Here is a 26,777-nt window from a genome sequence, read left to right on the forward strand (position 1 = left end):
GGGCCAGCATACACAGTAATTAGACACTCCCAGAGGAGGAGAGGGCAATGACATGCAAGGAAGGAGGGGGTCTGTGCTAGGGAAAGGAGTCTTCCAGATTTTTTTTTTTTTAATTCAGAGGCAATTTGCAAGTAAATACGAACAAATTTGTAAGTAATCCTTTGAAATACTGCAGTTTTACCTGCATGTTTGGTAACAGCGTCTCCTTAAAGAGGAAGTAAACCCTGATGGGTTTACTTCCTCTGATTCCCTGCAAAGGTAAAGCATAATGGACTACTATGCATCGCATAGTAGTCCATTATGTGTCACTTACCTGACACAGGAGCCAGCGAAGTCCCCGCTGTCCCCTGTAGTTCCGAGCATCCATCATCTTGGTGGGTCTCCATGGGTCACGCTGTGATTCGCTGGAGCAGCGATGACGTCACTCCCACACATGCGCACGGGAGCCGAAACTCACGGCATATCGCCGCGATCTGCAGCTTACCCAGTGCGCTTGCGCGCCGCTGTCTACGGTGCATGCGCCGTAGACAGCGGTGGCTGTCTTCAAGTAAATATCTCCTAAACCGTATAGGTTTAGGAGATATTTCTTGGACCTACAGGTAAGCCTTAATCTAGGCTTACCTGTAGGTCAAAGTGTGTTGTAAGGGTTTACAACCACTTTAAAGTATAACCAAAGGCAAAAAAAAAAAAAAAACGTGTTTTTTTTAGTGTTAGAATCAAGATGGATTAGAACCGCTGTCAGTTCTTACTGCCGTCTGTGCCCCTGTTAGCGAAGTTCACCCTCTCCATTTGTCCTGTTTATTATAATCATTGAAAGTCAAATTAAAAGAAAATCCCAAAATTTTGGGTTGTTCCCAAAAAAGTAATAGAGGGGAAATCTTCTAATGGGGACAATATTTCTGGTGACCTGGAGGGCCCCAAGAGATTTCCTCTTCCTGTTTTGCTATGGGACAGGAAGTAAAGGCAAATCTCCCCAATGGGACAAAAGATGACAAAAATAAACATTACAGGGGTTACAACCCTCCCTTACTCAAAATGAAAAAAAAAAAAAAAAAAGTTGCCTATAGTTCTACTTTAATATATCATTTGAAGTGCATTGATACATCTGTTTGATAAGTGCTGATCTTGACAGAAATAGTGTCAGCTGTTGAAGGGGAACCTCAACTCCATCATAAAAATCGCAACAAAGGAAGGAACCCCTATAACAGCGATGGTGAACCTTGGCACCCCAGATGGTTTGGAACCACATTTCCCCATGATGCTCATGCACTCTGCAGTGTAGTTGAACATCATGGGAAATTTAGTTCCAAAACATCTAGGATGCCAAGGTTCCCATTCACTGCCCTATAACATCTAGTAATGGTGGTATACAAAGAGATACATAGATATAAACTGAAGGCCTCTTATGCTTTACTTTATATTTTTCTTTTCTCACAATGGAATTTTTTAAAGGGCAGATGTATCAACTCCCTTTACTTCCTGGAGCTCTGGCTTTGCCTCGGGGAACATGTGACAGGAACTTCCAGGGATGCACCTGTGAGGCCCTGGTTACATTCACCAGTGTCTCACTCAACCAGGAAGTGGAAAATACGTAATTGTAAGGGAAAAAAAAAATATGTTTGTCTATATATGAATTTAACATGACAGAGCTGTATGCTGATGTTACGTGACTTATTTATTTCTTTTTTAGGGGGGGGCCTATGCTGCTCCCATTTTTTTCATCTATCTTTGCAGACTACAGAACCCCTCCCCTCTATGCTAAAGAAAAAAAAGACAACACTGTTCCTCCATAGATACTGCAAAATGAGTGAGCGTTGTCACCCTAGAGCAGGAAGTGTTTTAAAATGGAAGAATCACCAGGGGAAAATCGTGGGGAAAATCCTTAAAAAGAAAAACGAATGCAGTCACATCTAAAGGCTGGTAAGATACGTTTAAAGCAGGCTTTATGGGACAGAGACAGTGGATACTGCCAGTTATGGTCCAAACTGTTAAGAGCAAAAAGGTGTTGTGCCATGGATCCTTCAGACACTACTGTTGCTATCCTCTTAATTCTACAAAGGCAAATAATATAGTAAGAGTGGGCAAACTAAAACCACGAACATTGGGCCTCATGTACACTGGAAGTTTTAAAAAAAAAATGCCCGTAGTTTTAGTTGTAGAATGCTGTAATAAACTTGAGTTTTGTAGCATTTGGCAGCGTTTTTGCATTAGCATTTTTTTTACTTTAAGTTTTTTTGTTTTGTTTAAACTGTACTCCCAAAAAAACGTATGGCTAATAGCCATATTTTTCAGCTTTAGCTAGAGCATTTTTTACAGCTGAAAAACTCCCCTGCTCAAAAACTGCTGATAAAAACCTGTGTGCATGGACACATATGATAACATGCAGGGGAGTTTACCGGCTGCAGAAAAAAAAAAAAAAAAAAACACACACACAACCTGTAGAAACCACCTAAAAACCAAAAACAGTAGCTGTAAAAACTTCCAGCGTGCATGAGGCCCAAGTCTCAGCTAAAACAGTAATCTATGGGTTTTCATCCGTTCTATTGAAGGGTAATCACAAAGCATAATTCTTAGATAAATATCTGTGCATTCTATAAAATATTTCCAGGACTCAGTCTGAATCGTCAAGAAAAATTCAACGCCAGAGGGCAAGAGTCAACTGTCTGTTGACAAGAGGAACTGCGCTGGGAATGGCTACTCGCTGGAACGCCAGCTATGCACTGACCAGAGGGGGAAAACAATTCTTCTGAGCTTTATAAATCAGGTCAGTATTGTGCAGAGAATGGGGACCCTGTAAATCACTATTTAACAAGCTGGGGGATGGAGAACCTGACAATGGGCAGCTAAGGAAAGTGTTCAGGAATTTCTATTAAAACAACTGCGAGAGGCCAAAAACATCACCTACATGTAAACACACATGCTGTATACTGCAACAGCAAACAAATATAAACTATATCGTCAAAAGTATTGTGACACCTGCCTTTACACACACGAACTTTCAAGATTGAGTTGGCCCACCCTTTCCAGTTATAACAGCTTTAAGTCTTTTGGGAAGCAAGTTTGGGGTGGAAGAACTTGACTGGACTGCACAGAGTCCTGACCTCAACCCGATAGAACACCTTTGGGATGAATTAGAGCAGAGACTACAAGCCAAGCCTTCCTGTCCACATCAGTACCTGACCTCACAAATGCGTTTCTGCAAGAAGCGTGAAACATTCCCATAGACACTTCTGAACCTTGTGGACAGCCTTCCTAGAAGAGTTGAAGCTGTTATAACTGTTAAGGGTGGGCCAACGCAATATTGAACCCTACAGACTAAGACTAGGATGCCATTAAAGGTCATGTGCGTCCTAATACCTTTGACAATATAGTGTACTTTTGTGGAGAAACTTAAAAATGAATTTGCTGCCATTACAATTCCGGAAGAGAACTGCCAGAAGTCCCGTTCAATCTTTTAGGCCGCTTTCACACCTTTCTGAGCTTGAATATTGTGTTAGTTATGAAGCGAGTGAACATACCTTGTGTTAGTATTCAATATTTCTGTTCCATTGTGAAAATTTTCCTTCACTTCTTGTGCCGTAGCCAAACAGGAAGAGAGAGAAAATCTCTGCAAATTAGGAAGTTCCTTGGGGACCCCTGGGTAACCAGAACTAGTGTCCCCATTGGAACCTCTCTACTCCTTTTCTGGGGGCAACCTAAAATTTGGGATTTTCTTTTACCTTCACTTTCAATGAGAATGATAAACAAGACAAATAGAGGGTGAATCTACCAAATGGGGGCACAGGCATCAATAAAAACACCAGAACAAAAAAATAAATAGAAAACCCAAAACACACACACAATTTTTCCAAGACACAACATACCACAATGCACTGCATCGAGTTTCTGTGTATTGTGGTGCGTTGCAGAGATATGCAAAATAAATAGCACACAAGGCGTGTTACCGCATAGTGTGGCAACGCGTGCGAGTTACTGTGATGCAAAGATGGAAAGCTGCACAACTGCCTACATTTTTTCCAGCCATTTTATTTTTGGGAAGAGTGGGAAAGAAACTTTCTGCAGGCTGGAATTTTTATGTGACCCCCCCCATTTTTTTCCCCTTACTTCCTGTCCCTGTGACACCCATTCAAGTAATGGGGGTATGGCTGCCACAAAAACGTTCTATGTTGTCAGAGGCTCTAACCCTTCCTTTACTCTAGTAATCCACACATATAGAACATGGCTGTCATTTATGAAGAAATCAGCTGAAATTCAGAAAAGTACTAGCAGAGGTCATGGTTAATGTGTCCAAAGCCAAAACATTTCTCTTGCCTTTGGATAGAATAGGGTGGGGTGGGAATCCCTGTTAGTATTTTATTGTTAACTCCCCATTGGGGGGGGGGGGGGGGATTTACTTTATTAGTCCTGGAGACCTTCAAGGATCAAATTTGTGTTCAAGCTGAGCGCGAGTTCAACCCAAATCTAAGCTTGATCATGGCTTGCCACAAAAAAAAAAAAAAAAAATAAACTGGCCAGTTACCTGTCCCATGTCCCAGACCCCCCTAGCCACCAAAACCAGTGTCCCCATTGGAAGATTTCCCCTATTACTTTTCTGGGGACAACCAAAATTTGGGATTTTTTTTTTTTTACTTACACCAATAATGAGAAACAGGACAAAAAAAAAAAAAAAAAAAAAAATGTATAAATAAAAAGGCTCCTAAAAAATGTGAAAAAATAAATAAAAAGTGTACTTGCCAGAAATGTCTGTTGCTAGGCAGATCATCCTAATCTGCCACTTCCTATTCCACAGTAGGCTTCATTCTTCTCCTCGCGTTGTCTTCTGGGGAATGGGGCACGTGCTGTCTTCTGGGACCTGCGTGTCCCAGAACACAGCCGGCCATTCACAAAGTGACTCAAGCATGCGCAGTAGGAAATGGGCATGTTTCCCTTAGTTTGACTGGTGGCGCCAGGACCCGATCCGATAGACGTATCGGCCTCGGTCGGCTGACATCGCAGGCACCCTGGACAGGTAAGTATGCTTATTAAAAGTCAGCAGCTACAGACTTTTTAAAGTCAGCTGGAGCACCACTTTAATGGATGCACAAACAGCAATAAAAAACTGATAGATGTTCTAATCCTTCTGCGCTTCATCCAAAACTAAAATGTTTTTGTCTTAAAAAAAATAAATAAAAAAAAACTTAAGTATAAAACTCCAGCCCCCCCACACTCAAAAAAAAAAATACAAAAAAAAAAAGTTGTCTCATTATTTGTAACTTTTGAATGTTTTACATTAAAAAAAAAGTTTTGGTTTTAGGGATTTAGATACTTTTTCAAATTGTTTATAGTCTATTGCTCCAATAAAACTTAAGGGGTACTAGGAAATGATGCTCCTAGGTTAAGACAGTATATCAAATGTCAATGCATTATTTTCTAGGGTGGTAAAAAAATGTCCAAACACCTTTTAAAATAGTAATCTCTTTGTAGGTTGCACCCAAAAGTATCTGTTTTCAGCAAGAAAACCATCAAGACATGCATCACGGAGCATAAAAATAAGCAAATCATGGTTTCCATTCTCTGTCAGCGGTGCCATTTCCCCCACACCTGGCCTGTAGTCGCTATTCTGCATTACAATGTTTGAGTACAAAAAGCCATTTACCATATGACCAACTTGGCTCCCAGCCTTGAAGGGACTCTGCCATGGGATTAATAAAAGCCTGGCATCACTGAACTCTCTATTGAGAATACTAGCTCCCTGGCTGTTATGCTGATGCTTTGGCTTCAATGCTTTCAATGCTGTCTGCATCCTTCATACATTTAATGCATTCTTTTTTTATGGGTCTGACTCAGAATTCCTTAAAAAGGATATCTAAACCCCAAACCAAGTTTAGATATGTTGACTGCATTCATTTTCTTTTCACAGGCTAAAATACATTTTCTGCAAGTATAGAAAAAAACCATGTATCCAGCTAAAATTCCAATTTGCTTGTCAGTTCTTGTGTTTTGAAATATTATATTAAACAACCTTCATTTTTTTTCTGAATTACTTTCAGTGAACTACAAAAAAAGGCCTCTCTATGCAATGGTGAGGCAGCGTGAAAGATGGATCAGTGGTCCAGTCTAGAGAGACAACCATGGCTTCCTCCACAGATGCAGTGAAGAAATGAGCGTTGTCACTTTAGGACAGGCAAGGTGAAAATAAAAATGAAAACCAATGCAGCCACCATATCCAATGACAGGTAAGCTGCAATAAATAATATTTTTGTTCTTGGGCTTCCATACAATTTTAGGCCCTCTTATGAACAACAGCAGGTATTTTGTTATTCAACGTGGCATACACAAGTCAGTCACAGCTCCTCTAATTCAGATTTCCACAACCGTCTCCAGACCACACATGTGAAATGTCATTTTACATAGTTAGTCAGGTTGAAAAAAAGACAAGTCCATCTAGTTCAACCTATAAAAAGGGGGAAAAAATAAATAAATAAGTATGGTGGCTGCAGTGGTTTTCCTTTTCAGTTTCTTCCTCTATTTGTACCTTATGAACCTGCCAGTAACACATTTTTCTGTCCTAAAGTGACAACGCACACTTCTTCACTGTATCTGAAGGAAGCCATGATTGTCCCTATAGACTGCACTACTGATTTGGACTAGGGCTGAAACAACTAATCGATTATTAAATTAATCGATTACTATTTTCATAATTGATTAATCGGCCAGTAACAAAATGGGGTTAAAGTTAATGAGTTTGATATTTACTAGATTGACCCTTTAATAGTATATACCCCCTCTAATAGTATATACATTATATATCCCCTCTAATATTATATATATATATATATATATATATATATATATATAACACATATACACACACAGCATCTCTCTTCTGTTATTCTCAGAGTGGATTAGATACATTTACCACTGCATTGAGATATTTAAGAATAAATTGCCTTTTTTAAACTTTACATATTAACTAAATTATACACCACACTTTATTTTAAGGTTATTAACTGATTAAACGAAACAATAATCGGCCAACTAATCGATTATGAAAATAATAGTTGCAGCCCTAATTTGGACCACTAACTAATTTTTCCACTGTGCCTCACTATTACACAGGGAGGCCTTTTTTTGTAGTCAACTGACAGTAACAAAAACGGGGGGGGGGGGGAAGGAAGGAGAAGAAGATTTACTGATACAGGGTGGCAGCTGTGCACCGGATCACGCATATATACACGTGATCCTGCTCTCCTGACTGTAGGGGGCATGCATAATTTGTAGCAGAAGCACAGAACGGGGGATCTGCCTATGTAAACAAAGCAGATCCCCTTTCTGACAGGGGAGGGATGAATTCTGTGTTCCTCAGAGCAGGGACTAGAATCCATCTCTTCCCCTTAGTAAACATAAACACTGCCTAGGGCACACAGTTAACCCTTTGATTGCCCCAGATGTTTAACCCCTTCCCAGCCAGTGTCATTAGTACAGTGACTGTGCATATTTTTAGCACTGATCACTGTATTGGTGCCACTGGTTCCAGCAAAAGTGTCAGTTAGCCCTCGTTCACCCTGAACACGGCTTTAAAGTTGTGCGACTTCATCTGAATGTGCATAATTTCAAAGCCGCATTTCAGTCCGACTTCGGGGGTGACTTGAAGAGACATCTGTGCGGATTCATGCAGATGTCCATTGAAGTTGCCAAAAGTAGTGCAGAAACTACTTTTGGAAATCGGTGTGGTGCTGCAAAGTCAACATCACGCCGTTTGGGACGGTGCCATTGTGGCAATAGGCTGTGATTTAACCAGTCAAACCGCACTTGTGAACGGGGGGGCTGAATGTGAGATTGTCCGTTGCAATATCGCAGTCCTGCTATACACACACACACACACACACACACACGCCTTAGTTTGAAGACGCTATAACATTTGCTAAAAAACAATATATGCTTAATGTTTTTTTGTTTTTTTAACCAAAAACACATAGCAGAATACATACTGGCCTAAAGCTATGAAGAAATTAATTTTTTTTTTAATTTATTGGATAGGTTTGATAGAAGTAAAATATATTTTTTTTCTCACAATTGTGTCTTTTGCTTATAGTGCAAAAAAAAAAAATAAGTAAAAAAATAAAATAAAAACCCCAGTGGTGATCAAATACCACCAAAAGAAAGTTCTATTTATGGGAAGAAAAATCGCATTGGGGCAGTGTCACATGACCACGCAATTTTAAGTTAAAGGAACAGTGCCGTATCACAAAATAATGGCCTGGTCATAAAGGGGGTAAATCTTCTGGAGGTTAAGTGGATAATATATCACTTAAAAGCACAAGAACTGACACAAGCAAATTGGAATTCCAGCTGGGTAAATTGTTATTTTTCTCTACTTGCAGAAAATGCATTTAGACTGAAAATAAAATGAATGCAGTCAACACATCTAAGTAACAAATGAGGAGAAAACATCAGGAATCAGCTAGACTGGTGACTGCACCTTATCAGGACAAAGGACAAAAGGTGCATATCCTGGGCTTGTGACAGACCGCAAAGTAAACAAGAGAGAAACCAGTAAATCACTAACCCACCCCAAAAAGGGCCCCTACAGGGGGCCAAATTCCAACATATCCCAGTGTTGATACTCTCAGGGTTTGGAGTAAGACCTTTACATTTTGGAGGAACCTAACCGAAGAGTAGGCCCTCCACATACAGTACAATTACTATGTGTACGTGAACCGCACCATTAGGACTCTAGAAGGAACTTTGTGTCAATTTGCAATTGCTTCACTTACACACGGAGCTGTATGTTCCAGTAGATAATCAATACTCTCAGCAATTATTCATAAGCACTTTGAATACTCTAATTAAACTGCTAAAATTGCCCATTTAGCTTAAAGAAAATGCACACACACAAAAGAGAAGGAAAGGACAAAATAAGTAAATGCGGATTCATCCACTTGTTTTTGTAAATTTAAACTTGAGCTATTGAGTTATGTAAACAGGAGGTTAAGAGAAACTTGTTGGCAAAAAACAAATGCATATTGCAGGTTTTGCAGCAATACTCACTTTCAATATGGATCTGCCCCCCTGCAGTAATTCCTTTCTGCCACTTGATGTCCTCAGTCCTCCAGGTTAAATGATGGCCATTGTCATTCAACCCACTTTCTCTGAGCAGGGTCTGTCATGCACCTACCCCCTGGACATCACAAGGCTTTGGGAATGAATATGACTACTGCCCAGGCATTCTGTCAGGAGATGAGGAATGACCAGACAGTGTGGGGATCAGAAGTTAGGCTTCTGCTTTAATATGCATTCATATTTGACTGATGTGAATGTGTAGATATGTAAAGTGCTGCGAAAAATGACGGTGCTATACAAGTACCTGAAATAAAAAAATAAATAAAAAAACACTTACCTGGCTAGGAAGCATTTAATATATTTTTTACATTTAGACCTGATCATAATAAATACATACAAATCCACATTCCCTTTATAGCAGATCTGGCTTGGTGTGCCAATACAGCAAATGGCTCATCACGACTTATCCCATTGGCACGTGCGTCTACGGGCAGGCACTAAAAAAACACAGTCACTGGGCAGCAGATGATCAGTAAGGATACTGACTGAACTTTTTAGAGATGTGAACACTCAGCCCCAGTTCACTAGGACGTGGTGCAGGAAACTTGTGATCTGGGCAAGTTTCCCACATGTTCAGATCACACTGTCCTTGGAATCAGCAGTGGGCGTCAGTGCAGCACTAACACGCCAAATACAGGTTGCAAACAGTGCGTTTGCCTGCATAGGATTGGATGGCACAAAACGACCTGCATGCACCGAATCTAAAATCGGTGCATGCACTAAATTGGTGCAATTTGAGCCCATAAAAAAAAAAAAAAAAAAAAAAATGAAGGGACTCAATCACGTCACACTGGATGACATGTGAATTGCACAGTGATGCGATTCCCGTGTGATTCATAGTGTGAATCAGGGCTTAAAGGGGGCTATAAAGCGTGATTATGAAAAATATGACACCGCAAGTGTAATTTTAAAGGAGATGATGGCCACCATATCATCCCTTTACCGCTATTCGGACAGAAGACAGATGACACAGCTAGCTATGCCATAATCCACCAATAAAAATGCCATAAACATTTGGAACCTATTAATATGGGTGACCACCAGACGCATCGTTCCATCTCACTCACACAAGCCTATTACAGACCGGATGACAGGTATATGGCACAGGATCGGGTCAGCGGAGAAAGGAAAGAAGCAGATATTGCCCTGGTGTAATAGATCTCATCATTACACATTTATTGCTTAATTAATCTTCCTCTTTCCACCAACCAGGTTTACAACATATTAAGTGGCTTCAGAAAAATCGCTGGGAAGCCGTGGCAGACAGAAGAAATGTTATACTACAGATAATCGTTTGATGAAGCATTGGACTATTAACATTCAAATACTACAGGGCGTATTTATCAAGCAGTGCATCAGATGTTCAACAAATATTCATTGCAGGTGAATCTTCCTGGTGCATGGGTTTTCAGTGACAGCGATTTTTACAATGCAGGAAATGTGCATTTCAGCAATGATCTTTATGCTAGGTTCACACTTATGCGAATTTCTCCACATCCAATTCGCGTGACAGGAGAGTGTGCCCGGCTCTCAATGGAGCCAGGCACATATGTCCAGAGCAGATTGCACAGGGGTCCTGTGTGTCTTTTGCCCCGTACACACGAGCGGACTTTTCAACATCCAAAGTCCGAAGGACCGAGTCCGTCAGACTATCCGATCGTGTGTGGGCTGCAACGGACTTTAGCTTCGCTAAAGTCTGACGGACTTTAGAAATGAAGCATGCTTCAAATTTTCCCGACGGAACTCCGCCGGACCCGGTCCCCTTCGAAAAATCCGCTCATGTGTATGCTACTCCGACGGACTAAAACCGACGCTAGGGCAGCTATTGGCTACTGGCTATGAACTTCCTTATTCGAATCCAGTCGTACGTCATCACGTTCGACTCCGTCGGAGTTTGGTGTGATGGTGTGTGTCCAAGTCCGTTCGGTCGAAAAGTCCGCCAGAACTCCGCCAGAACTCCGGCGGAACTCCGGCGGAACTCCTTTGGAGGTCTGTCGGACATAAGTCCTCTCGTGTGTACGCGGCATTTGGCTCAGTTTCAGTCCCGAATTCAGGCAAAAATTCGGGCCCGATTCATCCTTGGGACGGAGAACAGGGACACACCGGACCCACTGCTGTGAGCTGCGTCTGTATCAAGTGTGAACCCAGACTAAAAAATTTAAGAAAAAAAAAGAAAATAATAATAACTTACCGTCATAGGATGCGCAATTTATCCCTCATGGGTATTTTAAGGTCCTGAAAATTAAATTAAAGCTGAACTTTAGGCAAACCACTAACTAGCTGAAATGCATATATTGTAGTGCCACCTGCGGAGAGATTGAAAATTTTGCCAGTCACTCGAGACATACATAGTTCTGTCAGACAGAAGGGCCATGTTGGTGACCTGACTTTTCTTTGTGGCAGATAAGCAATGCAGCTTGGTCACCTCCTGGCCCCCACCTGTGATTGGACACCAAGAATTATGCTCTCTCCTGCTCTTGGTAAAGCTGACCCATCCGTGGATCAAAATTTGTCCAGGTCAGCAGGGACCAGCTGAATTTTGATCCATGTATGGGCTCTGAAGTTGTACAGAAAGCAATCAACTGATCGACTTCTGTATAACCACCCTGCTGGGTTTTCTCTGCTCAATCAATGCAGCAGGCGATAGCCTGCGATGCTGATCAGTGAATTCTAACAGTGGGAAAGTGTTCCTGCTGTCAAAATACAATGTTGCACAGCAGAGACGATTCCCTCATCCAACACGAATGTTGATTTTTTTTTTTATATTATATATATGCCAAGTTTCTTTGGCACATGTGCATACAGTAGGATCTGGCTTCTGCGTCCTTTCAGGGTCTGATATGCACTGTACAAGTGATTGATCACAGAAAGCCAATACTAAAGTTGGGTATAAACGGATTGCAATTTGGCCGCTTCAGCAGGGACTGGCCATTTCAATCAGTGTGTAGGCGGCGACAGTAGTTGATCACTAGATGGATTTCTGTCAGACAAGTTGGAAAACTTTTGTCTATCAATGGAAGCCGCAGATTATTGTATTCTGACAGTACTGTACCTCGTTTGTGTGGATGGAGGAATTGGTTCGGTTTTTATTTAATTTTTCCCCCACTTTACCACTACTTATGTATAAGCTTTACAAAGATCAATGTATTTAAACCACATTTCATGTCACCATCAGTTTAGCCCATACAATGCAAGTTATGGGTGCCCTAGAGTCACAGGTGCAGCTTACAGTTTGCTGCCAACAGCTTGTCAAATAAACGACAGGCTGAAACGTGTTGGCAGCATGTGGCTGGAAACTTTATTGCACCGGGTACTCAAAAAAAAAAAATTCTCTCTCTCGATAGATAGATAGATAGATAGATAGATAGATAGGAGGATTTTGCACTGTGGGGCCAAACTGCCACACTTTTTCCAGGGCCTTATGGCCCATACACACGATCTGAGAATCGAACGAAAATACTGCTTTCAACACGATCGTATGATAGGCTGTGTATTAACGTTCAGATTTTGAGAGCCGATCGCGACAGTTCATCTGATATTTTATCGGACACGCAAGAAACGTTCTCTCCGACGATGCCAGATCGTGCGACTTTTGTTTAATCGGTACAGTTGTTGTCCGAAAATAGAATACAAATACACTACAACACATGACATCACTTCTGATTTTTTATGTCGTAGGAAAATTTTCATAACTTTAGTAAACTCTTCAGGTTCAATATACTCATATCCTGCAAAAAAAAAAAAAAAAAAAAAAAACGAACTGTCGTCTGATTTTCGTATATATGCTTGCAATGTATGCACACACACACACACACACACAAACACACACACACAAACACACAAACATTTACATTACCTACATACAGTTTATTAGGATTATAAAGGTGTAGTTAATAAAAATATACAATTTCCCGCCAAGCTCTGACATACATGTGACTGTAGAGATAATGAATATATAAGCTGCCTCTTGTGAACGATGTATACAAGCCATGACGGATGACTACACTTGAGATTTATAATTACCACACATTATGTCACAGACCAGGATCACTAGTTCCATTGCAAGGCCAGTAATGGGATTTGACTCCAAGACCAAGATTATAGGAACTGAGCAGGGAGGGCACACAAGCCAATCTGCAATCATCCTGCCCTGGGAGACTACAAATCCCAGCAAGGCCTGATAGGGAAGTTTTAACTCAAAGGGATAATAAATACCCAAGAATAAAAATGCAATATATTGCAGCTATTTTTTTCCAGGCCAAGTACATTTTCAGTACCTACCAAAAATGCTTGTTGATTTTGCCAGAAACGCAGTATCCTTGTCACTGATCGTCTTTAGGTGAACTACCAATCTCCCTGACCCCCCATGTAATTATAGGTGAACATAAAGACATGTTGGCAGTCCAATCTATGTGACAACCATGACTCCCTCCATAGATGTAGCGGAAGATTGAGCGTAGCTACCCCAGGACAGGAAGTGCGTTACTGGTAAGATCAGATGGTGAAAAAGCTTGAAGAAAATAAATGCAGCCACCACATCGAAGTTTTGGTACACTGCAAAATATGACAGCTTTGTTTATGGGTTTAGATCATTTTAAATTTTTTTTTTTTTTTTTTACAAATCACACATACAAAAATTATATATATATATATATATATATATATCTCCCATGTCACAGTCATCTAGGGAATCACCATCCAGGCAAAGGCCTGAAAAGTTATCGGACATAATTACCCCAGGGTATTCTGCATTGGCAGAGAGTGCGTGTCCAACGCCGTGTCATGTGACCAGGTAGCAATTCTATCTCAGACAGACGCTGCTATGGCAAGTTTTTTAGCTCTCTGAGGTCAGAATTTTAACATATCATCTATGTTATTTTTACACTACAGGTCCACTTTAAGTAGCGGTTTCACTCACCCACACCCCCGAACGTATAGTAAGCAATTAAACACTGCGTGTGGAATAATTTGTGTGCTTCTGACGGTGGGCTGCCAACACAGCCAGGACAATGTTAATACACAGACAAGCAAAATGAGCCTTAAATGAAAGGAAACGGCTACCATTAACACACCCTCTCATCCGCTGCTTTTATTAGAAACAGATAATTATGCGGGAGGAAAAACACAGGGTAGGATTTGGGGGGGGGGGGGGGGGGGGAACAGAAAAAAAAAAAAAAAAAAGGCACACATATAACACAGCATGCTTTTTATTTAGCAATGCAATGGGCGCCAAGTAAAGTACAGAAGCCAACTGCAGACAATTGTCTTTCATTGTGTGATGGCTCTAAAATGACCGCTAAATTCTGATTGGCTGCTCTGTGCTACTGCACATAACTGCCTTTGATGGAAGCTGTAATTAAAGATGACATGGTGCAAGGGCTTACCTGATTGGATACAAATTGGATTGTTTAGGCAAGCCATCATTTTTTTTTTATATATCAAATGGTAAACCTTAAGGCTATTGTGCAATCAAATTGTAACGTGTATGTTCAGCCTAAAATATTTATCTAGAAGACACTGAAAATGTGGTACATTCCCCATCATAAATTACAGTAGATTCCATATAGTAATATGTGACAGGTAACTTATGGCTCGATCATACTTGGAGACAAAGCCCCAGCTTATACATCATTCAGCCATAGACTTATGCCTAGTACACAGGGGCTGTACGTTGGGGTGGGGGACATTGGCGGGTTTAATAAAAAATAAAACTGTCCAACATTCGGCCCGTGTGTATGTCAGCCAGTCCAACAGAAGCTGGCCGTTTGGCCAGCTTCTGTCAGACAAGCAGTAGCTGACTGACTATGCATTAAGAGGAAAAAAACCTGTGTGCAGCAGCCCCCCAATACTTACCTGTGCCTCATCTCTATCAAGCAATGTTGCATGAGAGTCTCGGCTGTCTGGGACTCTCCCTCATTGGCTGAGACAGCAGGCTCTCGCTGCTTTCAAAGTCAGTGAGCCAATGAGGAGAGAGAGGGGAAAGGGGGCCTGAATGGACACAGCAGTGGCTCGGCATAGGTGCCCCCATAGCAAACTACTTGGTATGGGTTCACCCTGCAAGAGGGAGTGGCCAGGAGCACCTGTGAGTGACCCGAGAAGAGGAGGATCCGGGCCGCTCTGTGCAAAACCGAGAAAACTGAGGTTTATACTAATTGTACAGAGGCTTGTTGTTAATAGTTTCTGAACATGCACAGTCTTTCATATGCAATTTTTCTCATCCAAAAACCATACAACAGTACACATTAAATGAAAATCTATACCGATTTTGTACACCCGTGCTTAGGATCAAATGTGTAAAAGCAATAAAGTGCCTCTATCAATTTGAAATCAATATGTGACCAGCTGCAGCTCTAATAAGGTACTATACCTTTTAAACCAAGTTTACCAATTTAGGTGCTGCTTAGTCTGCCTAATATGCCATCCCATAATACCAATATGATGATACAAACAGTGAAAAATAAAACATCTAATAAAAATTACATTAAAAACTAAAAATGAAAGTGATAAAAAGATGAAAAAGGTAATTGAAAGTGATTGTAAAGTCTTGTTTTTTTCCCCTATGAAAATAAACATTTAGCTGCTCTGTTGCAGTGGATTTGCACAGAGCAGCCCGTATCCTCCTCTTCTAGGGTCCCTCTTAAGTGCTCCTGGCCCCTCCCTCCTGTTAAGTGCCCCCAAAGCAAGCAGCTTGCTATGGGGGCATCCCAGTTGAGTCACAGCTCCCTGTGTTCATTCAGAGATGGAGTACCGACCCAGCTCCTTCTCTTTTCTGATTGGCTAATTGACTTTGACAGCAGCAGGAGCAAATGGTGTCGATGCTGTGTATCAGCCAATCAGGAAGGAGAATCTCAGATGGCTGTGACACTCATGGACATCTCTGGACAGAGATGGACCGCATATAAGTATTAGGGGGGCTGCTGCACATAGAAGGCTTTTTATCTTAATGCATAGAATGTATTAAGATAAAAAATAAAAAAAAACTTCTGCCTTTACAACCACTTTAAAGCGGAGGTCCACCCTAAAGTGGACCTTCCGCTCATCGGAACCCTCCCCCCCTCCGGCGCCACAATTGGCACCTTTCAGGGGGGAGGGGGGGTGCAGATACCTGTACAGTACAGGTATTCTGCACCCACTTCCGGGATAGCTCTCTGCGGAAAGGGGCGTAGATTACGCCCCTTTCCGCAAGTACCCGCCCCTTTCCGCAAGTGCCCCGCTGCCTGCTGGGAAACACACAGATCCCAGAGGCAGCGGGGACCGTCCTTATTGCGCAGCGCGGCTCGTGCATGCGCAGTAGGGAACCGGGAAATGAAGCCGAAAGGCTCCATTTTCTGATTCCCATACCCAAGATGGCGGCGGCAGCACCCGAGAGACGATCTAGAGATCGGCTTCGGGTGCCGACATCGCGGGCGCGCTGGACAGGTAAGTGTCACTATTTTAAAAGTCAGCAGCTGCAATATTTGTAGCTGCTGGCTTTAAAAAAAAAAAAAAACGCGGAGACCCGGCGGACTCCCGCTTTAAGTCAGACCATAGCCTTCATTCATTCAAAATGTGACAAACAACCATGCAGTCTTTAAATAAAAATAGTTAGTTTTGTTTATGTATTTTTGAGTTTGTTCCTTCGGAAAATTTTTGTTTGAAAATTCTAAATCAGATTTTGATAGTTGTGTACACACTATACGAAAATCGAACATCAATAAAGGCACTTTTTTTGGGAACCTTTGGATGTGCAGCCATTTTTCTTTTTCGAAGTGTCCTATGGGGGTGGGCTGGGGCCAGCACACCTACTTGGTTTCATTTGGGTCATTCCACGCACCAGGAGTGGCAGATTCCTTCTTCCTTGGTTCTGACAGCCACCATCAGTTTTTAACCCAATACGGGAAACTGGACTCTTCGTTGGAATCTTAAAGTGTAAATAAACCCACAGATTTAACAGTTTTCCAAAACCATTACATTCAAGGTGTGCGCTATGAATGATACCAGTCACAGCTGCTTGTGCTCCCAACCAAAATGTCAAGCCATCAAATGGCTGATGTCACATAACCAGATCAACAAAAGACAACGACTAAGATGGCTGCTACCTTGGCTATAATGAATGGGGAGGTTTAGTTCCACTTTAAAGCCCAACTTTAGACTCTCCACATCCCCCTTGGAGATTGCGAGATATCAGGAAGTCACAGCCGGCTCCCACATCCAAGATGGCAGCACCAGGTAGCCAAAGCCTGGTGAAGAATTGGCTCCAGTAAAGAGAGCATTGGACGTTTGGACTGGCAAGTACCCGTATGTTAAATCTCAGCAGCTACAGTACTTGTAAAAAAAAAAAAAAAAAAATAAAAAAAAAATATATGTTGTCACTTTTTTAAAACAGGACTGAAGTTCCTCTTTAGGCTGCCCATACTAGTAGAATTTAGTTAAAAATTATTTATTTATTTTAAAGAACGTTCATTTGACACCGTGATGAGAGAACTCAAAAGCAGTAGGGTGGAATTTATTTATTTTTTTTTCAAACAAAATTTATATCGAACGGTGAACATGGATTTTATTTAGGAAAATTACATTCATTCCAAAATTGAATGTTAAAAGCTAAAGAATTTTTGAAAGTACTATCGAATGACATTTATCAAGTCTTTGAAGACCAAGAATTTTGGTACGAATACCTGTTCGAAAATCTACTAGCCAGCTTTGGACACATGAATGAAGTGCGGGCAGCACCTCTAGGAGCAAGACTCCCCCACAATAATATAATACAGGCTCTTTATGCTGGGTACACTCTGTAATTATAATTTATGTGTTTATTATAACCTATAGGATATATTTTTCATTACTGAAGTCTACACTGCAGTGATGTCACTAGGGGGTGGCTTTTGGGGCTATAGCTCCGAATCTGGGGCCCATAGCCCTGAGTCTCTGCAGGGGTCCCCAAGGAGAGGGGAGGCTCTCTGAGGACCCCGATGCCGGGGGCTTCTCAGAGGACCCCGATGCCGGGGGCTTCTCAGAGGACCCCGATGCCGGGGGCTTCTCAGAGGACCCCGATGCCGGGGGCTTCTCAGAGGACCCCGATGCCGGGGGCTTCTCAGAGGACCCCGATGCCGGGGGCTTCTCAGAGGACCCCGATGCCGGGGGCTTCTCAGAGGACCCCGATGCCGGGGGCTTCTCAGAGGACCCCGATGCCGGGGGCTTCTCAGAGGACCCCGATGCCGGGGGCTTCTCAGAGGACCCCGATGCCGGGGGCTTCTCAGAGGACCCCGATGCCAGGGGCTTCTCAGAGGACCCCGATGCCAGGGGCTTCTCAGAGGACCCCGATGCCAGGGGCTTCTCAGAGGACCCCGATGCCAGGGGCGGGGGCTCTCAGAGGACCCCGATGCCAGGGGCGGGGGCTCTCAGAGGACCCCGATGCCAGGGGCGGGGGCTCTCAGAGGACCCCGATGCCAGGGGCGGGGGCTCTCAGAGGACCCCGATGCCAGGGGCGGGGGCTCTCAGAGGACCCCGATGCCAGGGGCGGGGGCTCTCAGAGGACCCCGATGCAACGTCCCTGCTACATTGTATATTGCCTTTTGATATTTTCTGTATTGCATAGAGATATTCAATAGAAATTGGTAATTGAGGAAAGAAAATATTTCTTCTAGGTTCTAGTGTGGGGAAGTTTTACCCTTAGCGATAAGCCATGACTACCCCAGGAACCCCAGGAACCCCCTTACCCTGTTATGTCATTGCATCCGAATACAGCTGCAAAGCCAATTTACACATAAAGAGTATAAACTGTGGTCAAAATAAATAAAACACCACAAACCTGCACTTATTCTACAGCTTGAAAAGGAGGGTAAGGTCATCACTGGCCGAGCTGAGAATGTAATATCGCACTGCAAGAAATTATCTTTTAGGCCCAATTCACACCTATGCATTTTTAGTGCTTTTTGCACTACAGTCCATTTAACATGGTTTCCTATCGAACATGTTCTTTAGTGCAAATATGCATTTTTTTGTGCTTTTGCAGATTTTCACTACAGAACGTGTTCTATAGGAAACCATGTTAAATGGACTGTAGTGCAAATATGCAAAAAGGGCATAGGTGTGAATCAGGCCTTGGTAGGCGCAATGTAACATTTATCAAACACCAATTGCCGCTAAAACCAGCATTGCCACAAGTTCAATTCCGATCGCCTGCGATTCTCATCCCTCATTATCTTATGACACGGCTTGGATGCTTTCAAACAGATGTGACCAGAGTCATAACACACAAGCTTACATTATCACTCATGTAAAAAATGGATACTGTTCTTTTTCTTTGGCGATGCTGAGATCGCCATTACTGCCGCCATGAAAATCATTGTATGGGGGCAATTCTGCTCCAGACAGATAGCAACGCAATCCTCCAGGCTAAGCCTAATCATTCCCGGCAGAAGAAGCTTCCTCCACAGCTCTGCAGAGAAGGCTCAGCAGAAGCAGGACGTGGGGAGGGGGGTTGGGATATGGGAATCACAACATCCCCAGATGACATCCGTTACAGCGATTGTCTATGTGTGTCATGAATCTACAATGCAAATATCTTATGGAGGCTGAAGGAGACGACAGGAACAGCAGAAAAGTTCTAAGGCCAAAATACAGATCAAAACTTCCTGCTTCAATATAAAAACAGGGGGAATAATAATAATAATAAATAATAAGCAAATCAACATTGCACTGCAAGTGCACTTGGAAATGCAGTCACTGTAGATCTGAGGGGAAATTTTGAGATGATGGGGAAGCTCTGCTGATTTTTATCATCCAATCATGTACAAGCAAAAATGCTGTATTTTTTTATTTTATTTTTTATTCTTTATTTCCTTGCATGTCCCCTTCAGATCTACAGCACTACCAAGTGCACTAGTAGTGCAAAGTGGATTTGCCTTTAGTTAAATAAACCCTATGATCCCAACAAATCTGTATTATTTAAGAACATTGCTAGGAAATATTTACAAAAATTGTCTCTACAATGGTCTGCTCTACCCGACTACCCTGTAAAAGAGACTTTAATAAATGAAAGAGCCCTTTCACATTGGTGCGCTTAACCACTGCATCCCCAGAAGGATTTACCCCCTTAATGACCAGGCTACTTTTTGTAGTACGGCACTGCGTCTTTCTTACGTTCATGCAATGTTGTACCCAAACAAAATTGATGTCTTTTTTTTCCCCACAAATAGAGCTCTCTTTTGTGGTATTTGATCACCTCTGAGGTTTTTATTTTTTACACTTTTTTTTTTTCTTTTTTTTTAGCGTAACAAGATGTATATCAATTTTAGGCCAATTTGTATTCTGCTACATATTGTTGGCAAAGCAAATCCCAATAAGTATACATTGACTGGTTTGCGCAAAAGTTACTGCGCCTACAAAATAGGGGATAGATTTATGGCATTTTTATCATTTCTTTTTTACTAATGGTGGCGATCAGTGATTTGTAAGGACTGCAACATTGCGGCGGACAGATCGAACACCTAACGGACATTTTTTAAACTTTTTTGGGAACCAGTGACATTAATCAGTGCTAAAAATATGCACAGTTACTGTACTGACACTGGCAGGGAAGGGGTTAACATCAGGGGCGATCAAAGGGTTAAATACATGGTATACAGTTTAGGGTCTCATGTGCACTGGGCGTTCTTAATGCTGCCATTAGAGAGGCCTGGCGGTTTTTTTTTTCCCTACCTTTAAATGCCCCTACATGTTAGCCTATGTGTCCATGCACCTATAAGCGTTAACAGGCAGAATAAAAACCCACTGTCAGTGCATCCATGTGCAGCAGCGTATTAGCGCTAAAAAAAAAAAAAAAAAAAAAAAGAAGGAAATGCTTGATGCCAGACGCGTTTAGTGCTCGATCATTAATTTCAATGGGCAGAATAAGGTATTATTCTGCCCAACTAAATGAATGCCTATGCACCTGATGTGCCTAACCGCGTTTACAAGTATCAAGAGTTTTCTTCTGCCAAAACACTGCTGCCATGAGAAAAGGCATCTAAGAGATGGTCCAGTGTGCATGAGGCCTGAATGTGTTTTCAATGCGGTTTTGGATTTCTGACTCCCAGTATGCATCAGTGAAACTTGGACATGCGACACAACCTTGTGCGTTTTTGTTGCGTTTCTAATAATAATAATAATAGGTGAGTTTCTGAAACAGGGCATCGAAGATGTAGCATGCAGGACTTTTCAAAACACACTGCATCTGCAGCACACTGACATGAAGTGTTTCATAGGATTTAAAAGGAAAATAAGTTGATTCTGTTCTTGGTGCATTTTACAGCTGTGTTTTAGTGCAGCAAACGTGCATCAGTGTGAAAGGGGGCCTTAAACCCAACTCTACACAAGCAGGTAATTAAACAACGGAAAAATATATATGGGAGCCCATTCATGTTTCTCCAGGCCACTGCAATGCGTTAATGTGCCCTGGCAACCAATTCAAAGTACTACCTGTTTCGGAACAAGAAAGAAAGAAAGAAAAAGAAAGAAAAAGAAAGAAAAAGAAAGAAAAAGAAAGAAAAAGAAAGAAAAAGAAAGAAAAAGAAAGAAAAAGAAAGAAAAAGAAAGAAAAAGAAAGAAAAAGAAAGAAAAAGAAAGAAAAAGAAAGAAGTCAATATCAGGCATTAAACAATTGGTGGGGAGAGATCTGTACTTGAATAAGCTATTTAAGTATCACCGGCACAGACTCGATACTACCCGGCATAGAGATTTTTCAGCAATGTAAAATTGTGTGCAATAATGAGCTCCTAGGACTGCCAAATGTGGTCATCATCCAGGTCTAGAAGACCAGAAAGAGCCAGAACATTGTCACACACTGCAGATCTCTATTGCTGAAAATGTTTGTTGCCCAGTTGTCATGCTAATTAAAATTCCAGAGATCTAGAACAAGTAAAAGAAATAAAGACTTCCCGGCTCATTCATAATTGTGCTTACAGAGACATCTGCTAAAGTGTACATATCACCATACATCATCTATCGAGAACGGCAGCCCAAAACCCTGTACAGTAGATGTTATCACATGTGTGTTGTGGTGCGCTGCATTGTAAAAAAAAAAAAAAAAAAAAAAGGGTCAAGCTGTATTTTTCCCTGTTGTGCATTGGCAGCCCATTCATAACAAATGGGCTACCTGAACGCAACAAGCAAAATAAAATGCGTTAACCAGAAGGGAATTCTGAAGTTTAAATCCACCATCAAAGTCTTGAAGTCGGATTCAGGCCAGGCAAATAGTATTCTTAGAGGTCAGCAATAGAGCCGCATAATAAAAGTTTCCTTAGTGTCTGTTGCCAGACTATTCATTTCAACAACAATCTTCCCATTTTTCATGTAATTTCTGCATATTATTTACTTGTAAGACCTGTTTACCTGTAGACATCCAAAAGGCCTGAGAGCCACCATCCCAAACATTCCCTTCACTCCTCCCTCAGTAGCTACATTAAAAAGATTATGTAGGGAGGTTAGAGGCGGGGTGAAGGAGCTGGGCCAGCACAGATCATAATTTACACACAGGAAAGGGCCATGACATGGACGGAGGGAGGAGGTTGTGCTATGGAATGGATTCCTCCTGGATTAGGCAAGTTTTCTAGCAAGCTGAAAGGCACATTGCAAATCAATAAAATATTGTATGTGGAAAGGAAAAAATGAATAACCTTTAACACTAAAGCACTGCATATGATAAACAATTGCCATGTTTTTGTTTTTATAATTTTCACATTTTTCTTCCTTTCGTTACATTTCAGCGCTGCGGATCTCCTAGAGTTTCTTTGCAGTCAGTTCATGTCTACTTTCACTTCAGTAAGGTCATTTTGCAGAGTGGATTTCCTATAGTGACAACAGTGGAACATATCTGTGCAGTATGTCCCATCACCACTTGGGGTCTCCACTGAGAAAGAGCAACTTGAGAATAATTGGGAAATAGGGAAAGAGTTGTCACCTCATAACAGGAAATGCCCAAGGAAGGTCGTTAATGACAGGATCACCATGCATCCTAGCTTACAGACCTCGAGATACTGATTCTTTTTTTTTTGTAATAAACATGTTAAAATAATATGAGTGTTCAAGTTTATTTATACTTTAACATTTGCTGCCTTGGAATCTGTTTCCAAATCATTGGACACGGTCAGAAAAACTTGCCAGCTGGTACTTTAAATAGCACCTGTCACAATAGAAATATGGATGGGTGTTTACATATACAGCTTCCAGGGCTGCCATCTTCATCCTGCTTTGCTACTTGGGAAAACTTTGCTGGATGTATACTTGTTCTAGCTCTAGGAGTCATAAAGTAAGGCAGCAAGTATAAAGCTAATGATTCTGGATCCGGCACAGTGAGAATGGCATCGCCCACACCTTCCTGACATGTCCCTTTAAGTCATCAACATTGCTTTTTATGGGATCCCACACATTGCTTTACACGTATCTGCCAAGAGATTGTCACCCCTGCTTCCCTTCCCTCCTACAATATAGTGATGACAGAAACCAGGTGCCAGAGCAAATCCAGTGCGCCCTGTACCCTCTTATCATGGCATCTTTTTCTCTGTAGCCTGCCATACCATGTTCCCCTCCTGCTACTGAGCCACATCATTAGAAGTCCACTGGGAAGGATTCAGTCCCGGGTCACACTGCTGAATCTCTGGATGCCTGCCATCTCTACAGAGTGCCAACACTTGCCACATAGGAAATAATGCAATGTTACTTTACTGATATGTATACAATGACAACAATTATTCCTCAATATAAGATACAATGTATAAAGGAACATGTGTGATATAGGCTAAAAAAATAAAATAGTATCACAGCATGTCAATGCTGACCATCTTCAATACACCCAACCACCCTGGCACCCAAACACGCATAACCCCCCCACACCCAACATGCATAACCGCCGGGCACCCCATCACACATACCCCCCTCAATACACAACATACATACCCCCCTCCCTCACAACCCAACGTACCTCCCCGACACCCCAACACATACCCCAGCCTGTACCACACATACCCTTCCCCTCAGTACCCAAAACACATAACCTCACCCCATTACACATGCAACCCTGATACCATTCATACTGTCCTGGTACCCCATCACATCCCCCCTAATCATATTCATACTGCCCTGGTACTCCATCAAACTATCCCCCAGCTCCCAATAATGCATCCCACCCTGGCACCCAATCATACATAACCCCCGGCTCCCCATAATTCATACCGCCCTGGTACCCCATCATACATAACCCCCCCCCAGTACAAATCACACATATCCCCATTACCCGTACCTATATTTATACCCCCCTGGTACCCCATCACACATACCTCTGGCTCCCCATAATGCATCCCGCCCTGGTACCCCATCACACATAACCCCCCCAGCACCCCATAATTCATACTGCCCTGGTACCCCATCACACATACCCCTGGCTCCACATAATACATAACCCCCCCCCCCCCCCCCAGTACAAATCACACATATCCCCCTTCCCTGTACCTATAGCCATACTGCCTTGGTACCCCATCATCCCATAATTCATACCATCCTGATACCCCATCACGCATACCCCCCCTGGCACAACTTGGATCATACCTGGCACCTCATCACACATACCCCCCTTCCCTGTACCTATATTCATACTGCCCATGACATTAATCCATACCACGCAAAATCACTCATACCCCCTGGCACCACAGATCCCCCCTAGACCCAACCTGTATATCCACCCCCAGTCTCTGACCCCGGCACACCAGGGACCCCTCATCACCATTCTGTAGACATTGTAGCACAGGATGAGTCCTCCTCCCCCTCCCGGTGTGTGCCCAGTATTCCCGGTGTGTGCCCAGTATTCCCGGTGTGTGCCCAGCCCCGTCCCCCGTCTCACCGGCCAGCTCATCCGGCTCCAGCCCGCTATCCGCGTCCGTCCCGCAGATCACGAAGTAATGGGCCAAGCGGCAGGGCGGAGCGGCCGAGCCCGCTGCTGGAGAGGAGCTCATCGTCCCGGTGTGTTTCCGCTCCCCGATCCGTCCTCAGCACCGGCCGCCTCTTCGATCCATAACCACCGGCCACCGATCCGCGTCCCTGCGATCACCTGAATAGGCTCAGAGCCGCCTGCGGAGTCCACTAGGGGGCACTGCGGAGCACTAACCCCGCCTACTGGCGAGAGCCCTGACTACAAGCTAAACCGCGCCTGTCTGGGAGGAGCCATTCCGGAATCCCGCCCACCTTATAAATAACTTCCGCGGAACCACACCCCTAAGGTCATTAACACGCCTACTGTGTGGCCAGAGGTTCTCCACCGCTGTCTGTAGCGGAAGGCTGTGATTTACTACACAGAGCAATACAATACAGTGTACAGTATATAGAGGAGAAACACCGCTATATACTTATATATACACATAGAAATGTGCGGCCATTCTCTGCAATGCTATCTGGGGAATAAACGAGTGCTGATCCTGGGACCAGTGTTGCCAACCCTCCGAAGTGAAATTTACTGGGAAGGACGCCAACATTTACAAACAGCACCAATTTTTTGCTGGAAAAAATTATGGAATTTACTGACAGAGCCGCATATTTAGACACTACAAACAAGTACCTAAAATGACCGTTTTCTGGTCACCAGAGACCACCTTCTGCAAAGTGAATACCCTGAGGTGAGGGTCCGGACTGGCCTACCAGGATACCGGGAAATTTCCCGCTAGGCCGCCTGCCCAGGGGCCAGTTTGTGTTGCGGCTGCAGCGCTCCACTCTCTCCTGTGGATCACAGAGCTGGCTGATTCTGTTTGGCGGCGGCGCTGTAACACGGTTCCGCCCCCTAGACCGACTCGTGTGATAGTAGAATCAGTGTTCCACCTATCACACGAGCCGGTCTAGGGGGGCGGGACCGTGTTACAGCGCCGCCGCCAAACAGAATCAGCCAGCTCTGTGATCCACAGGACTAGATGTCTGCCCTGTGTGCCTGGATAGGAGGACCGGCAGGGGGCCGCATATAGAGCTTTCTATATTCCTCCATGCAGCCGCTGACTGCTTGCAGGAGGGAGAAGAGGAGAATCAAGCATTCAGCGGCTGCATGGAGGAATATAGAAAGCTAATGCCCCCCTGCCGATCCTCCTATCCAACTTCTTTTACTGACCCCGTTCTCCTTGTGCTCCCTGGCTCTCCCCCCCCCCCCCAGTGCTCTCCTCTCCCCACAGTTCTCTCAACCCCTGTTCTTTCTCCCCCCCCCCCAGTGCTCTCCAGCTCTCCCCATCACTCTCCAGCCCCCACCCCAGTGCTCTCCACCCCCCACAGTGCTCTCCAGCTCCCCGTGCTCCCCACCCCTGTTCTTCCTGCCCCCGGTGCTCTCAAGCTCCACCCATTGCTCACCAGCCCCACCCCCCAGTGCTCTCTGCCCCCGTGCTCTCCAACCCTGTTCTTTTTGGCTCCCCCTCCAGTGCTCTCTCAAGCTCCCCCCCAGCACTCTCCACTCCCCACCCCTGTACTCTCCACTCCCCCCTGCATTTTGTCCCCACCCATGTGCTCTCCATCCCTACCAGTGCTCTCCACCCCCATAGTGCTCTCCAGTCCCCCGTGCTTTCCACCCCTATTCTTTCTGGCCCCCACTGGTGCTCTCCCCCCCCCGTGCTCTCCAGCCCTGTTTTTCTGCTCCCCCCAGTGATATCAAGCTCCCCCAAGTGCTCTTCGCCACCCCCCACTTAAACCCCCAG

General features: G+C 43.4%; 1 protein-coding gene across 2 annotated transcripts in view; it reads right to left on the reverse strand.

The window, feature by feature from the left end:
• The window catches only part of DENND5B (DENN domain containing 5B), a 167,138-nt gene extending 141,947 nt beyond the window's left edge, over positions 1-25,191 (reverse strand). For both annotated transcript variants that reach the window (XM_077469295.1, XM_077469294.1), the window contains exon 1: positions 24,956-25,191. In XM_077469295.1, coding sequence (XP_077325421.1) covers positions 24,956-25,067 — 112 coding nt within the window. In that variant the 5' untranslated portion in view covers positions 25,068-25,191. The remainder of the gene's footprint in view (positions 1-24,955) is intronic.
• Between the last annotated feature and the right edge of the window lie 1,586 nt (positions 25,192-26,777).

This window comes from Lithobates pipiens, unplaced genomic scaffold (genome assembly GCF_037356315.1).
Source record: "Lithobates pipiens isolate NorthernLeopardFrog02 unplaced genomic scaffold, aLitPip1_a1.2 Scaffold_8, whole genome shotgun sequence".
Taxonomy (NCBI): Eukaryota; Metazoa; Chordata; class Amphibia; order Anura; family Ranidae; genus Lithobates; species Lithobates pipiens.